We start from the raw sequence: 17,858 nt of genomic DNA, 5'->3' as shown, positions 1-17,858 counted from the left end.
GAGGGAAGAGAGGGGGAGGGAGAGAGAGGAAAAGGGGGAGAAGGGAGAGGGGGTGGCGTGGAGAGAGGGGGCGGCGCCCCTAATGGATGAGCCGCCACTGAGCCCAAAACAAGGCATCCAACCAGAGCAATTTGAAGTATGATCAGCATAAGAGTGCATATTTCAGTCCTCTTGTGCTCTAGGTAGCCAAAGCACGCATTATATTAGACTCCATTCCCACCTATGCGTTTTTGGGCGTTTTTCTGCTGTTTTCTTTAATTTTCTTTTCTGCTTGATTATTTTATCGCAGCCCTGAATGTTATTAAGCTACCGTTGTTCTCACCTCCATCTTGTTTTCACAGATGTTTGAAATCTTCAGCATCATTCGGGAGCTGGGTGCCATAGCCCAGGTTCATGCGGAAAACGGGGACATCATTCTAGAGGTACCGTCATCCTCACCCCCTCTCATCTGCAGCAGTGATTGCTGTTAAAATGTTGCTAAACCCAAAACCAAACATTTTTTATATATTGCAGCTTACCAGTCCTGTAATGTGGTGTCTGCATTCGTTTTTTTTTTCAGGCAGTTGTTTTAATTAGTTCTTTGGTTTAGTTTCTGTGAAGGCCAGTTATAGGCAGGGGCAGTGGCCATTTGTTTGATTTCTTTAGTTTATCTGGTTATCCTGCCAGTAACACGCTTCTTGTTCTAGGGAAGCCTTTTTCAACCTTTTTAACCCTATGGAAGTCCTTGAAATGATATTCAATTCTCAGGGAACCCATTCATGGGTGTCAGTGGGAACAATGTCCCTTAAAATAGTGGTCAGTAATTACGAGGTTCAGCACAAACTCATGGGAAGTTCCAGTGGCGGCTGGTGCTCAATATTTTTTGGGAGGGTGCAAACAAACCGAAAAAAAAGCATCAATTGCAGCCACTGTGCCCATCAAATGCAGCTACTGTACCCATCAATTACCGCCACTGTGCCACCAAATGCAGCTACTGTACCTATCAATTGCTACCACTGTGCCCATCAATTACCACTACTGTGCCCCATCAATTGCCGCTACTATGCACCATCAATTGCTGCCAGTGTGCCCATCAATTGCCGCAACTGTGCCCATCAATTGCTACCACTGTGCCCATCAATTGCCGCTACTGTGCCCATCAATTGCTGCCAGTGTGCCCATCATTTGCTGCCAGTGTGCCCATCAATTGCTGCCAGTGTGCCCATTAATTGCTGCCAGTGTGCCCATCAATTGCTGCCAGTGTAAAAATCAATTGGCGCTACTGTGCCCCAGCAATTGGCGCTACTGTGCCCCATCAATTGCTACCACTGTGGCCCCATCAATTGCTGCCACGGTACCCCATCAATTGCCACTACTGTGCCCCTAGCGGCCAGCGTAAATATGCAGTTAAGATACGACGGCGTAGGAGACTTACGCTGGTCTTTCTCAACCAGCCCCGTTAGTCCTTCGCCTCTCTTTTTAGAGACCGCGTGGTAAAAGTGCGTGCATGTTTACCCAATTTCGAGTGCGTGTAAGTGTGGTGGTTTTTGTGGGAGGGGGGTGGGCGTACTAAGCGCAGGCTTACCTCGCATTGCACACCGACCGGGAGCCAGGCTGAGACCACCAAACTCAATTCACATGTAGCTGAGACCGGGATCCGAACCCCTAGCTGCAGAGGTGAATGGCTTGTCAGCGCAGTGCCAATCGCGTTGATCCACCGCAGCTCCCCCGCTGGTCGTATCTTAAACAAATTCTGCGTATCTGACTCTTTGAATCAGGCGCCAAGATACAACGCTTCACACTCAGAGATACGACGGCGTATCTGGAGATACGCCGTCGTATCTCCTACCTGAATCTACCCCTACCTGTCTGGAGTTTACATGGGTTTCCTCTTGGTACTCCAGTTTATTCCCACACTCCAAAGACATACTTCTAGGCAGTGGCGTGCGTCCATAAGGGACGCATGGGCGCCGCCCCCTCTCTCCTGCCACCGCTCCATCACCAATAGATAGATTCTTGCTGGACACCTGAATTACAGTGGCAGGGTATTTTTTTTTTGGAAGCACCTGTTTAGAGCCATAGGCTCTAATATGCGTCCAAAAAGGTGAACAGCGGGCGCCATGCTGGGCACTTGCTGTTCACTCAGCGTTTTGATCGCTTTCCTAACACTGAACCACCTCTCAGCCAATCAGGTGCTTGGGTCTGTTACCTGTCACGTGATTGGCTGAAACGACAGGCGCTGTGATAGGACGTGTCGTCCTATCACAGCGCCTGTCGTTTCAGGCGTCCAATCATAGCAGAGGACGGGAAGAGAGGACGGGAGAAGATATTGAGGAGCGTGGAGGACATCGCCGTGACGCGCAGCCCCACCACGACAAGGTTAGTGCCGGGCGGGCGGGGGATGCACACTGGCAGCAGTTTATGGGCACACTGGCAGCAGTTGATGGGCACAGTGGCGGCAGGTGATAGGCATAGTAGCGGTAGCTGATGGGCACACTGGCAGCAGTTGATAGGCACACTAGTGGCAGTTGATGGGCACACTAGTGGCAGTTGATGGGCACACTGGCAGCAGTTGATGGGCACAGTAGCGGCAGTTGATGGGCACAGTAGCTGCAATTGATGGGCACACTGGTGGCAATTGATGGGCACAGTGTCAGCAATTGATGGGCACACTGGCAGCAATTGATGGGGCACATTGGCGGCAATTGATGGGGAAGGTGTCAGCAATTGATGGGTACAATAGCTGCGTTTGATGGCACAGTGGCCCCAATTTATGGGTACAGTGGCTGCGCTTGATGGGCACAGTGGCTGCGTTTGATGGGCACAGTACGTTCGTTTTATGGGCACAGTAGTGGCAGTTGATGGGCACAGTAGCGGCAGTTGATGTGCACACTGGCAGCAGATGATGGGCACACTGGCAGCAGTTGATGGGCACAGTAGCAGAAGTTGATGGGCACAGTAGCGGCAATTGATGGGCACACTAGTGGCAATTGATGGGCACACTGCCAGCAATTGATGGGCACAGTAGCGGCAATTGATGAGCACACTAGCCGCAATTGATGGGGCACGGTAGCGGCAATTGATGGGCACAGTGTCAACAATTGATGGGTACAGTAGCTGCGTTTGATGGGCACAGTGGCTGCGTTTGATGGGCATAGTAGGTTTGTTTTATGGGCACAGTAGCGGCAGTTGATGGGCACAGTAGCGGCAGTTGATGGGCACACTGGCAGCAGATGATGGGCACACTGGCAGCAGTTGATGGGCACAGTAGCAGAAGTTGATGGGCACAGTAGCGGCAATTGATGGGCACACTAGTGGCAATTGATGGGCACAGTAGCGGCAATTGATGAGCACACTAGCCGCAATTGATGGGGCACGGTAGCGGCAATTGATGGGCACAGTGTCAACAATTGATGGGTACAGTAGCTGCATTTGATGGCACAGTGGCGCCAATTTACGTGTACAGTAGCTGCGTTTGATGGGGACAGTGACTGCGTTTGATGGGCACAGTGGCTGCAATTTATGTTTGTTTTTTTTTCAGTTCGTTTGCGCCTCCCCCCAAAAAAAAATTCAGCACCAGCGGCCACTGCTGGTGGGTTAATTAGCTCCAGTCTAAATTGGCCCTACTATGTGTGCATGTGAGTTAGTGACCTTAGATTGTAAGCTCCTTGAGGGCAGGGATAAAAATGTGAAGCACCTCTAATGAATACAAATAAATACTTGAGTTGCGTCACTTTCAAGTACAGGCTTATGAAGGTCCCTATTTAATGTTCCCATTTTCTTCCTGTTATAAGAGCAGTTCAGCAATTAATGGATAAACAATGCAATGACATAGCTGAAGCCTTCCCCTCCCAAGCAATTGACTTGTGTTTCATAATTCATGTTGTCCAGGAACAGAAACGTCTGCTAGAACTTGGCATCACTGGACCGGAAGGCCATGTCCTCAGCCACCCGGAGGAGGTAATGAGCTGCTTTCATTCATTGAGGTGTCTGTGCCGGACGGCTCCCGCTGCTGTACATAATGTGATTTCCGTTCTGCTAGGTTGAGGCCGAGGCAGCTTACCGCGCCATAACCATCGCCAAACAAGCCAACTGCCCCCTCTACATCACTAAAGTCATGGGCAAAGGGGCTGCCGATGTGATCGCCCAAGCGAAGAGGAAAGGTAAAATATTAGCTTGTCGGTCTTCTGCTGGGGACAGAATTTTAATGGGAATATTTTCTCTGCTCGTTCTTGCAGCAAATCTCATTTTGTGTGTTGGCCAAAAAGCCAATTGTCAATCATTGTAAGAAATCACACCCGTAATACAATCTCCTGACCCGTGGAGAACCAGGACCATTAATAACGGCACTGAGGGACCCGCGTGACCCGCGTGACCACATTTCTCATTGCTTGTAGAATCCAGTCGGAATCGCTGATTTATTTCTAAACCCGGCCTGTAAGATTAGCAGTTGGCGGCTGTTTTCTCTCAGCACACTTTTCATACATCAGCACCCTCATACATGCGCATCCGCTTCAGCAGCGGCGATACACAGTGGCATTTAACCCTTTCTTCAAATGCTAGCGGGGGTTAAAAGCGCCCGCTAGCGGCCAAATCTCACAGCTAAAACGATGGTAAAGCGCCACTTTTTAGCGGTGCTTTACCGATGACGTAGCCAGCTGGCAGTGTGAAATGGCTCTTCAGATAATTCAGCTTCACTCCATGCCCATATAACTATAGCCTAGAGAATGTACAGACCCCCCCCTCAGCACAGATGGACCCCTCCATTCAGCACAGATGGACCCCCCATTCTGCACAGACCCCTCCATTCAGCACAGACCCCCCCATTCCACACAGACCCCCTTTAATTCAGCTTCACTCCATGCCCATATAACTATAGCCTAGAGAATGTACAGACCCCCCCTCAGCACAGATGGACCCCTCCATTCAGCACAGATGGACCCCCCATTCTGCAAAGACCCCTCCATTCAGCACAGACCCCCCCCATTCCACACAGACCCATTTTAAGCACAGACCCCCCCTTCAGCACAGATGGACCCCCCCTTCAGCACATACCCCCTTTAAGCACAGACCTCCCCTTCAGCACAGATGGACCCCCCATTCAGCACAAACCCCCCCTTGAGCACAGACAGACCCCCCGCCCCCCTATCCCATTCAGTATCTCAGATCAGCCATCAGCGCGGCACAGCAGGTGGGGGAGGCGGCTTCACTCTGCTCGCTGTGCCTGTGTGATATCCGGCCCGGGATCCGGTCCTTCTTGATTTTTCCAGGGGGGGTCAATTGCCCCCCCTTGCCTTATGGAGCCGACGACCATGCCCTCATACCCTTCATGTAAGCTCACAAAAGAAAGGAAAAATATGAAAGACGCCCACTGTTCACCTCATTATAAAGGGCAGCTGACTCACATTAACAACAATGGCCCAGATTCAAGAAGCAATTGCGCCCGTGTAACCATAAGTTACACGGCGCAATTGCTTACTTGCTCCGGTGTAACGAGTGCTCCTGATTCAGGAACCTCGTTACACCGACTGCAGCTTAAACACTTATGCCTCGCAGATTTTAGGCTGCATTCTTGTGCTTGCCGCTAGGGGGCGCTCCCATTGTGATCAGCGTGTAGTATGAAAATTGCATACTACCAACTGATTCACAAACTTGCGCGGGCCCCGCGCAAGCCAGGTACAGAGTTTCCGTACGGCAACTTTAGCGCAAGGCTGCCCTTTCTAATAGCAGGGGCTGCCAATGCTAAAGTATAGCCGCCGCTCCCGCGACGTGAAATTTGAATTTCACGTCGTTTGCGTAAGTGCTTCGTGAATGGCGCTGGACGCCATTCACGTTCACTTTGAAGCAAATGACGTCCTTGCGACGTCATTTGTCACAATGCACGTCGGGAAAGTTTCCCGACAGAGCATGCGCTGTACGCTCGGCGCGGGAGCGCGCCTAATTTAAATGATTCCCGCCCCCGGCGGGATCATTTAACTTGCGCGCGCTTACGCCGGGCAAATTCGCCAGCGCGCCCTCGCAATTCACGGAGCTACTGCTCCGTGAATCGAGGGTAGCGCAAATTATTTGCGGGGGCGCAGGGCAAAATCGTTGCCCTGCTCCCCCGCAAATAAAGCGCAAATCTACTTGAATCTGGGCCAATAATAACAGCATTAAAATGTTAACCATTGACACTGGTGTTGACTTACCAAAGGCAAATAGGCTCATAGGTGTGCACAACCTTAGAGTGTGCGCCCCAAAGTTTACATACACCCACACACACTCAGGGCCGGTGCTACCACTAGGCAAACTAGGCAGCTGCCTAGGGCGCCCAACCACTCCCTTCTCTCTTCAGCAAGGAACTTAAGCCCTGTACACATGGCCCAGAATCTAGTCAGGAATAAAAACGTTGTTTTTCCTGACGAGATTCTTGGCAAGAATCTCTTGCGGGCCGGGTGTACAGACACTCCATTCAAAAGAACCGCCATTCTTTTGAATGGAGCGAACGCGGTGACGTCATCGACTACGACAAGCATGCGCTCGTCACATTAGATGCTGTTGCCACCATCTTGCTACACCTTACCTATGCCTAGGAAGCTACCGCGCATTGCGCCAAAGTCATTTAGAGCATGCGCGTGTTTCCACGGCGACAGACAAGTATGGAAAACACTGCCTAGAATCCCGACGAGAAAATAGAGAGCAGGTTTTCTATTTTTCTCGTCGAGATTCTGGGCAGTTTTCTTGACGAGAAACCTGAAAGCCTCGTACACACGCTCGGTGTACTCGGCAAAAAAGCTCTGCCAGCAGTTTTCTTGCTGGTTCTTGCAGAGAAAACCGAGCGTGTGTACGAGGCTTAAGTCTCAGCATCAGCAGGCAGCTTCCGTTCGCACATATACCTAGATTCAGGTACGGCGGCGCATCTTTCCGGCGGCGTAGCGTATCGTATTTACGCTACGCCGCCGTAAGTCAGAGAGGCAAGTGCTGTATTCACAAAGCGCTTGCCTCCTAACTTACGGCTGCTTGGCGTAAATGGGGCCGGCGTAAGCGCGCCTAATTCAAATGAGGATGAGGGGGCGTGTTTTATGTAAATTATTGGTTACCCGACGTGATTGGCGTTTTTTACGAACGCCGCATGCGCCGCCCATGTACATATCCCAGTGTGCATTGCTCCAAAGTACGCCGCAAGGACGTATTGGTTTCGACGTGAACGTAAATTACGTCCAGCCCCATTCACGAACGACTTACGCGAACGACGTAAAATTTCCAAATTTCGACGCGGGAACGACGGCCATACTTAACATTGACTAGGCCATCTAGGGGCAGCTTTATCTTTACGCCGGCGTACCTCTTATGGAAACGTTGTATCTTTACTGCGACAGGCGCACGTACGTTCGTGAATCGGCGTATCTAGTCATTTACATATTCAACGCCGAACTCAACGGAAGCGCCACCTTGCGGCCAGCGGAAAATTGCACCCTAAGATACGACGGCGTAGGAGACTTAGGCCCCGTACACACGATAGAATCCATCCGCAGATAAATCCCAGCAAATGGGTTTCTGCGGATAGATCCTATGGTGTGTACACGCCAGCGGATCTTTTTCCGCGGATAAATCTCCCCTGGGATGGATTCCAGCAGATCGGATATTTGCTGACATGCACAACAAATCCATCTGCTGGAATCCATTCCAACGGATGGATCCGCTCGTCTGTACAGACTCACCGGATCCATCCGTCCGAAGGGATCCCCCGCATGCGTCGTAATGATTCGACGCATGCGTGGAATTCCTTATATGACAGCGTCGCGCACGTCGCCGCGTCATAATCGCGGCGACGGCGCGACACGTCATCGCCAGAGGATTTCCGCGCGGATTTCAATGCGATGGTGTGTACACGCCATCGCATAGAAATCTGCTGAAATCCTCGAGAGGATTTATCCGCGGAAACGGTCCGCTGGACCGTATCCGCGGATAAATTCTCTCGTGTGTATGGGGCCTAAAGCCGCTTGTATCTTAGCCTAATTTAAGCGTATCTGGTTTCCAGAATACACTTAAATTTACAACGGCGCAGATTCAGAGTTACGACGGCGTATCTACTGATACGCCGGCGTAACTCGCTCTAAATCTGCCTAATAGTGTCAAATGTACACCCTAGGCTTATACTCGAGTCAATACGTTTTGCCATTTTTTTGTGGTAAAATTAGGTGCCTCGGCTTATATGTGGGTCAGCTTATACGAGTATATACGGTACAACAGAAGCCACAAAGGAAATGGGGAAAGGGTGAGGAGCACCAAGGCTTTGCGACACCCAAAGAGTAGTTGAGAACAACAATGATGGGGCCCAGAGTAGCTGCCCCTTTTGCCCTGCCTTAAAGACCGCCCTGCTTGCAGGTTGCCCTTAGTTCTAGAGCAACTGCACTTGCAGTGCACAGACTATTTGCCTTTAGTAAATCAACCCCACTGTTATTTCTCACCTACTTCCGCTTTTGATGCGTTCAGGAAGTGACTTCTCCCATCACATTATGACATTTAAAGGGTAAGAGCAGCATGACACATATTTATAATTTAATTAGAAAATATATTATTATTAAAATTGTTGTTGTTGCTATCACTGCCCTATATGCTTTACTGGCATTTACGTGTCACCCTTGTCCTTGTCAGGTACGGTGGTGTATGGTGAGGCACTGGCAGCTGGACTGGGCAGCGATGGGACTCACTACTGGAGTAAGAACTGGGCAAAGGCTGCAGCTTTTGTTACCTCACCGCCTCTGAGCACTGACCAGTCAACCCCGGAATATCTCTGTTCATTACTGTCCTGGTATGTATAGAGTGCTATTATCGTAAATAATGCATGGTCATATGTGGGTGGATCCATTCAGACATTTTATTATGTTACTTAATTACCTGCTTCAAACACATTCAGAGAGAGTTACGGCGGCGTATCAGTAGATACGCCGGCGTAACTCTGAATCTACGCCGTCGTAAATGTAAGCGTATTCTGGAAACCAGATACGCTTAAATTAGGCTAAGATACGAGCGGCGTAAGTCTCCTACGCCGTTGTATCTTAGGGTGCATATTTACGCTGGCCGCTAGGTGGCGCTTCCGTTGTTTTCCGCGTATAATATGCAAATGAGCAAGATAAGCCGATTCACGAACGTACGTGCGCCCGTCGCAATTAGTTACGTCGTTTACGTAAGAGATACGCCGGCGTAAAGATAAAGCTGCTCCCTAGGTGGCGTAGCCCATGCAAGGTATGGACGTCGGAACAAGCCTATCGTTTTATGTAGTTTGCGTAAGTCGTACGCGAATACAGCTGTGCGTAAGTTACGTTCACGTCATAGGCAGTGTTCGACGTATCTTAGGCATTCTATCCGACGCATGCACACTGGGATACATCCACGTACGGCGCATGGGCCGTACGTTCAAAGCGTCATTTACGTGGGGTCATGCTTTATTTGCATAAAACACGCCCACCTCTTCCCAATTTGAATTAGGCGCGCTTACGCTGGCCGATTTACGCAACGCCGCAGTAACTTAGGACGCAAGTGCTTTGTGAATACAGCACTTGCCTCTCTAAGTAGCGGCGGCGTAGCGTAAATAAGATACGCTACGCCCGCACAACGTAAAGCCGCCCTACGTGAATCTAGGCCACAGACATTAAGGTCTAAACCGCTGGCAACACCCCTAAGTGAAAATTTCCAAATTGAGCCCAATTAGCCATTTCCTCTCCCCAGGGTCATGTGACTCGTTAGTGTTACAAGGTCTCAGGTGTGAATGGGGAGCAGGTGTGTTAAATTTGGTGTCATCCCTCTCACTCTCTCATACTGGTCACTGGAAGTTTAACATGGCACCTCATGGCAAAGATCTCTCTAAATGATCTGAAAAAAAAAAAAAAAGTTGTTGCTCTACATAAAGATGACCTAGTCTATAACAAGTTTGCCAAGACCCTGACACTCATTTTGCTTGGGGCCCCCAAATTCCTTCAAACGGCCCTGGTCTTCCTGATTCTCCTCCTGGCCAATCAGGAAGCAGATCTTGAGACCCGCAATCAGGTCTCAGGACACACTTCCTGTTCAGCCGGGAAGAGAAGCAATGACCCAGCACTTCCTTCCCCCTGCCTCCTAAGTTACGGTCAGTCTCCCGCGGCGGGGTGGCGGTGGATCGCCGCCGTTTTCTCGTGCCTTGAACGCCGGGGGAGGGAGGGGGGCTGGGTGTTTGCGGCGAATGCTGCCTTCCTGTTCACCTCCTCGAAAAAATATGGCGTTAGTTTGCTGCTCCCCCCACCCCCCGAAATATTTAGCACCAGCCGTCACTGTAAGAAAGGTGAAAAAAACTTTTAATGACAGAGATGGGCAACTGGTGGGAAACTCGGCTGAATACACAAAATGTGATAAATGCTGTTTCTGGGCTGACAGTCTAATGACAATTCTCTCCTGCAGTTCTGACCTCCAGGTAACGGGCAGCGCACACTGCGCCTTCACCACAGCACAGAAAGCCGTAGGGAAGGACAATTTCACCTTAATACCAGAAGGCACCAATGGGGTGGAAGAACGAATGTCAATAATCTGGGAAAAATGTGTGGTAAGGAGAATACAATTTTTGTATTGCAACAAAGCTGGTAAATGCCACAAAAAATAACGTTAAAGGAAAAATGTAAAAGGAAAAAAAGTCAGCACTTATTTTTATTCCTAATAATCTGATATAAGAATTAGCACAATATGGACAAATGCATCAGTAAGGTGTGAATAATAGAACCCTGTTAAAAATATGGGTATTGTCATTACTGTATAACAAAAACAAACTTTTTTTTAAGACATACAGAATATGGGATTTTTAAGGTGCCAAAACAACAAAAATAATAAAATATATCAAAAATGTTATTTAGAAACATCTAAAAATCAAAAGTTGTCCTCATAAATAACCACACAATACATGAAACAGATGCAGCTGATTCTAATCTCTACATGTTTCGCCAAACGATGGCTTCTTCAGGAGTACTTATATCAGGCACTGCATATATGATCACTATGAATTGAAAATGACATAATTTAGACACAACACAAAGATAGATATATTAATAATAACACATAATTATATCCCGACCCCTCCCCCTATAACTCCAATGTGTAAAGGCCTGTGCATTGTTCATAGGTCTCCATTGATGAATATTTTGCTTTAAAATCCAATAAGTATTTGGCTCCAAATACCTATTGGATTTTAAAGTCAAATATTCAGATCCCCATGGACACATTTGTGTGCGCATTAAAGAGGAAGTAAACCCTGATGGGTTTTACTTCCTCTTTATTTCCCTGCAAAGAAGGGGATCGGCAGGAGGGATTCCCCTGTCAGCACTGTCTGTGTTGATGGGGGAATAATGGAAAGAAATTCACACCGTGTATGGCCTGCCTTACACTTCTTGCATTAAAAAAATCCATTTAAGAATGTATTGGGGGGCTTTTACTAAAACTGTCTCGCACAGAATCTGGTGCAGCTGTGCATGGTAGCCAATCAGCTTCTAACTTCAGCTTGTTCAATTAAGCTTTGACAATAAAACCTGGAAGCTGATTGGTTTTCGTCCAGAGCTGTGCCATGTTTTTCTCCATGCAATTTTAGTAAATAACCCTCACTGTGTAATACAGTGGAACCTTGGATTATGAGAATAATCCGTTCCAGGAGAATGCTCGTAATCCAAAGCACTCACATATCAAAGCAAGTTTCCCCATAGAAGTCAATTGAAACAAAAATATTTTTTTCCGCATTGACTCCAATGACATGCAATACCGCATGTGGCCAGGGGTGCGGGGCGCCGGAGAGCATTGGAAATGGTCGGGGACATTTTGTCTGACTTCGGAAAGGCTCGGAAACACCTGGGAATGGAGTATTTCCAAATGGCTCCGAACCGTTCCGAGTGTCACCGGAGCCCCTGCACCTCTGGCGAAATGCGGTTCTGCACACCCAATTAGCTTGAATTCTGCTCGTTTTGCGAGACAACACTCGCAAACTGAGTCAGAACTGTCAGGTCACCTGTGGCCAGGTGACAAATGCACCCCAATGGAGACAGGGGTGCACCGCAAGGTAGTGAACCCAATAGCAGACTGCTGCGGACGGACAGGAAACGTGAACCCAAGATTCCCCAGGGCGCGGAGTCTAAGGTCCAGCAGGTGTTCACCAGATCCTCTAGTGGTGAGGATGGCCTTCGCTGTAACTGAACCCAGGTCGCGGCCCCTGGGGTCCCCCAGGTCACGCTCTGTAGGGAGAGAGGGAAAGAAGTCACTGAGGACACAAGGGATAGTGATGGGTAAGCCGAGGTCGGGGCAACAGGCAGACAAGGGTAACCAAGGGACAGGCCAAAAGGTCAGGGTCACAGGCAAACAGAAGTCAGAGACGAGCCAAAGTCGGTACACAGAAAGGTAAACGTAGCACACGGCAGACAGGAACACAAGCTAACAAACAAAGTTGAACAGCACAGCAGACCTGCAGTGCAACAGTTAATATAGAGTTCCTGGGATGGCATGGGGTGGGGCCATACAGGGAGGAGAGGTGATAAAAGGCAGCCAGATAAGGGAGTCAGGCCTCTAATGAACACATGGAGAAGGTAAGCTGCCAGACATTATTGCATATCCATGACAAGAACTTTAAAAAAAAAAGTTGCTCGTCTTTCAAAATGCTCGTTAACCGCGTTACTCGTAAACCAAGGTTCCACTGTACAAAGTTGCACATGTTTCTGTGCGTTATATTTACCGAAATTTCGTTTTAATTGTTAAAATGGATGACATAGATAAAATAAGAGCCTACAAAGAGAATGCAGAGTTTCTCATACACATAATGATAATTTGATTGTGCATTACAAAAGATTAAATTGTATTTTAATTGCAAAGCTTATTCAACACACTAAGAATGTTTAATTTGGTGAAATGTATTGTTTTTCTGGGGCAGATCATTTCTCTCAGTAAAAACAACCGCACGTTGATTGAAGATCATTCTCAAACAATTGTATCATCATGTGGATGGCCAACGCATGGGCCCGTCCTCAATGGACTCATCAATATGCATTATGCAAATTTTTCCAGTACAGCAACAGGCATTGACAAATCAATATCCATTGTTCTTATTAGGATCTGTTCCCTCCAATGTATGTCATTGTAGTGCATTGAGAAAGTCTTTTATGTTGCCCGTTGGTGCCTTGGCCTATATCTTTCCGAGTTCCTTTCTTTACCTCAACCACTTAACCCCCGGACCATATTGCTGGTCAAAGACCAGGCCACTTTTTGCGATTCGGCACTGCGTCGCTTTAACTGACAATTGCGCGGTCGTGCGACATCACTCCCAAACAAAATTGGCGTCCTTTTTTCCCCACAAATAGAGCCTTCTTTTGGTGGTATTTGATCACCTCTGCGGTTTTTAGTTTTTGCGCTATAAACAAAAATAGAGCGACAATTTTGAAAAAAATTATATTTTTTACTTTTTGCTATAATAAATATCCCCCAAAAATATATATATATAAAAAAAAAAAATTTCCTCAGTTTAGGCCGATACGTATTCTTCCTATTTTTGTTAAAAAAAATCGCAATGAGCGTTTATCGGTTGGTTTGCGCAAAATTTATAGCATTTACAAAATAGGGGATAATTTTATTGCATTTTTATTCATTTTTTTTTCTACTACTAATAGCGGCGATCAGCGATTTTTTTCGTGACTACGACATTATGGTGGACACTTCGGACAATTTTAACACATTTTTGGGACCATTGTCATTTTCACAGCAAAAAATGCATTAAAAATGCATTGTTTACTGTGAAAATGACAATTGCAGTTTGGGAGTTAACCACAAGGGGGCGCTGAAGGGGTAATGTGTGACCTCATGTCTGTTTCTAACTGTAGGGGGGTGTGGCTGTAGGTGTGACGTCATCGATTGTGTTTCCCTATAAAAGGGAACACACGATCAATGACGGCACAACAGTGAAGAACGGGGAAGCTGTGTTTACACACAGCTCTCCCCGTTCTTCAGCTCCGGGGACTGATCGCGGGACTCCAGCGGCGACCGGGTGTCACGGTCATGGAGCTTCATACCGGGTCGCGGGCGCGCGCCCGTGATTGGGCACTTAAAGAGGACGTACCTGTACGTGCTTGTGCCCAGCCGTGCCATTCTGCCGACATAAATGTGCAGGAGGCGGTCCTTAAGTGGTTAATACATTTAATTTTGAGATTAATTGAAGTCTAGGGGATATTAACGTGGTAATTTTTTTTTTTCTAATTCGAGAATATTTATTTTTTCATTGTTTGTCTTCTCTCCTTCAGACCTCTGGCAGGATGGACGAGAATGAGTTTGTAGCCGTGACCAGTACAAACGCAGCCAAAATTTTCAACTTGTATCCACGGAAGGGAAGAATCGCCACGGGCTCAGACGCTGATCTAGTTATCTGGAATCCAAAAACATTGAAAATCATTTCTGCCAAGACACATAATTCAGTAAATAATGGTTTCACTTGTTCCTTAAGTCGTTTTTATTTAGCCATTCATGTTTGTTTATGACAAAAAATATAAAGGGGTTCATTTACTAAAACTGGAGAGTGCAAAAACTGGTGCAGCTCTGCATAGAAACCGATCAGCTTCTAACTTCAGCTTGTTCAATTAGGACAGGGTTTACTCTGGTATGACACAACTGTTGTACAACTGTCACACTGGTACGACAAACGCTCTGACATTGGGAGCTCATGTCGCATGACGTGTGAAAATCAATGTTTCCCTATGGGAGCCGTCTTAACTGGTCCGACTTTGAAAACGCTCCCTGTACTACTTTGGTCCGACTTTGATCCTACTTCAGCCCATTGAACATGACTGAAGTCGATTCGAAGTCAGATCCTTCTTCATTGAAGTCGGACTTCAAGTCGCAGGGCAAAGTCGGATCCAAAGTAGTGCAACTGTCGTGTCGTACCAGTGTGAACCCAGCCTCAATCCTACTTTGCTCTGCGACATCGGTCCTACATTGGTCCTACTTCCATCCGACTTGAATGAACAGGATAAGATTTTGCCCCAACTTTGACATAGTCTGACTTGTCCTTTGACCAATCAAAACAATCTCAGAGTGACATGAATGTATTTTCCTGCTGCTGTAATCACATGTCGGATGTCACAAGTCCGATCGTTAGGACAAGGTCTAAAGTTATCAGTGGTGTACCCCAAGGTTCAGTGTTGGGAGCAGGCCCGTCGGAACAAGACAGGCAAAACAAGCAACTGCTTGGGGCCCCGAGCTAGCCTGGGGCCCCCAAGCAGGAGCCTGTTCGTTCCGCCGCGGGGAGAGGGGAGAGAGAAGGCAGAGGCAGCCTGAGACTGTGGACTGCCCCACCCTCGCCTATCCAGGAACAGAGAGAATGTAGGGAGGCGGGGCAGACACTGCTGACACCAAGTGAGAGAAGGTCATGGGGGAGGAGCTGCAGAGACACATGGAGCAGAGGGAGCTAAGAGAGACATGGAGCCATGCAGGGGAAACCAAGAGGACACTGACAGAAGGTAAGTGTCTCTGATTCTGGCACCCAGCGCTGCCAATGTACCCAGTCAGTCCCCACCACCACCACCGCTGATTCCATCCAGTCAGTCCCCCCCACCACAGACACTCATCCCACCAGCACAGCCACTCACCCCTACCCCCCACAAGCACAGCCACTCATTCCTACCCCCCACCACTGATACTCATTCCTACCCCCCACCACTGATACTCATTCCTACCCCCCACCACTGCCACTCATCGCTACCCCCCACCACTAACACTCATCCCCCCACCACTGACACTCATTCCACCCCCCACCAGCACAGCCACTCATCCCCAACTCTGCTGGGGACACCTGCTGTGGGGGCCTCCATGTCCATTTTGCTTGGGGCCCCCAAATTCCTTCAAACGGCCCTGGTTGGGACCCTTACTTTTTAATATCTTTATAAATGATATTGGGTCTGAGATCAAAAGTAACATTTCTGTCTTTGCAGATGACACCAAGCTATGCAGTGGAATAACGTCCTTACAGGATGTCTCCAATTTACAAGCCAACCTCAATGCTCTGTCTGATTGGGAGACTATGTGGCAGATGAGGTTTTAATGTTGATAAATGTAAAGTTATGCACTTGGGGGTTAAGAATATACAACATACATACTAGGGGGAGTACAACTGGGGGGATCCGTAGTGGAGAAGAATCTGGGGGGATCCGTAGTGGAGAAGGATCTGGGGGGATCCGCAGTGGAGAAGGATCTGGGGGGATCTGTAGTGAAGGATCTGGGGGTTTTGGTAGATCATAAGCTCAATAATAACATGCAATGCCAAGCTGTGGTTTCCAAAGCGAACAAAGTCCTTTCTTGTATTAGGAGAGATATGGACTCCAGAGAGAGAGATATAATTTTGCCCCCCTGTACAAATCATTAGTAAGACCACATCTGGAATATGCAGTTCAGTTTTGGGCACCAGTTCTCAAAAAGGATATCGGGGGAACTGGAGAAAGTGCAGAGAAGGGCAACCAAACTGATAAGAGGCATGGAGGAGCTCAGCTATGAGGATAGATTAGAGGAACTGAATTTATTCTCTCGAGAAGAGGAGAATAAGGGGGGATATGATCCACATGTACAAATATATAAGGGGGTCCATATAGTGAACTTGGTGTTGAGTTATTCACTTTACGGTCAACACAGAGGACAAGGAGTAAAATTGATCCAGGGAAAATCCGATTGCCTCTCGGATGATTAGGAAGGAATTTTGCTTTGTTTTTTTGCCTTCCTCTGGATCAACTGTGGGTGAAGGATTGTGTATATGGAATTGTGTTATATTATATGGACTTGTGTCTTTTTTCAACCTGAATAACTATGTAACTGTGACTTCAATGATATTGAATGGGCTTAAAACTGACTAAAGTCGGACCAAAGTAGTGCAGGAACCTTTTTTAAAGTCGGAGCAACTTGTGTCGGACCAGTTAAGACAACTCTCATAGGAAACCATTGATTTGTACACGTCATGCAACATGTGTTCCCAAAGTCGGAGCGTTTGTCGCACCAGTGTGAACCCGGCCTTAGTGTCAAAGCTCAAGGCTGGGTTCTCACTGGTGCAACATACGCTCCAACTTTGGGACCACATGTCACATGACGTGTACAAATAAATGGTTCCCTATGAGCAGGGCCGATCCTAGGCAGGGTGCACAGGGTGCATTGCACCCAGGCGCCTGTAGAGTTGGGGGCGCCGAACATCTAACAGACTCTCTAACAGAAGCCCTCTCTGTGTCCATCACAGAGGCTCCTCCTCCGGGTCCCAATAAAGTACTTTGCTTCTCTTCCTGTATTTTGTTTATTGTTAGGAGATCATGTAAGGATCCCAGGGTAATGAAGACTTTGTGGGGGAGCATCTCTGTGGTTGAGTCATTGCCATAGAAACATTTGTAAAGGGGAGGAGTTAGTAAAATGATGACGCCCATGTGGGGGCACCAGAAATATTTCTGCACCCAGGCGCCTGTGACCCTAGGATCGGCCCTGCCTATGAGAGCCGTTTTAACTGGTCCGACACAAGTCAGTCCGACTTTAGAAAAGGTTCCTGCACTACTTTGGTCCAACTTTAGTCAGTTTTCAGCCCATTCAATATCATTGATCCTCGTCCTAACCATCTGACATGTTGATTACAGCAGCAAAAAAGGGAATGTATGTCACTCTGGGATTTTTTTGATTGGTCAAAGGACAGACTATCTCAAAGTCAGAGCAAAATCTTATCCTGTTTATTCAAGTCGGATGAAAGTAGACCTGATGTAGGACCGATTTCGCAGGGCAAAATAGGATTGAAAACCTGGAAGCGGATTGGTTTCTATGCACAGCTGCACAAGATTTTGCACTCTCCAGTTTTAGTAAAGCAACCCCAATGTGTAGCAGCCCATAGAGAC

General features: G+C 47.8%; 1 protein-coding gene across 2 annotated transcripts in view; it reads left to right on the top strand.

Annotated features, from left to right (window-relative positions):
• Positions 1-17,858, top strand: part of DPYSL4 (dihydropyrimidinase like 4) — a 71,725-nt gene that overhangs the window by 31,204 nt on the left and 22,663 nt on the right. For both annotated transcript variants that reach the window (XM_040361365.1, XM_040361364.1), the window contains 6 exons: positions 342-422; positions 3,871-3,939; positions 4,022-4,142; positions 8,617-8,773; positions 10,396-10,537; positions 14,253-14,423. In XM_040361365.1, the coding sequence (XP_040217299.1) occupies positions 342-422; positions 3,871-3,939; positions 4,022-4,142; positions 8,617-8,773; positions 10,396-10,537; positions 14,253-14,423 (741 nt within the window). The remainder of the gene's footprint in view (positions 1-341; positions 423-3,870; positions 3,940-4,021; positions 4,143-8,616; positions 8,774-10,395; positions 10,538-14,252; positions 14,424-17,858) is intronic.

The sequence above is a fragment of the Rana temporaria genome, chromosome 8, assembly GCF_905171775.1.
Source record: "Rana temporaria chromosome 8, aRanTem1.1, whole genome shotgun sequence".
NCBI lineage: Eukaryota > Metazoa > Chordata > Amphibia > Anura > Ranidae > Rana > Rana temporaria.
Note: the sequence above shows the minus strand (reverse complement) of the source record. Positions and strands in the feature narration are given on the sequence as shown.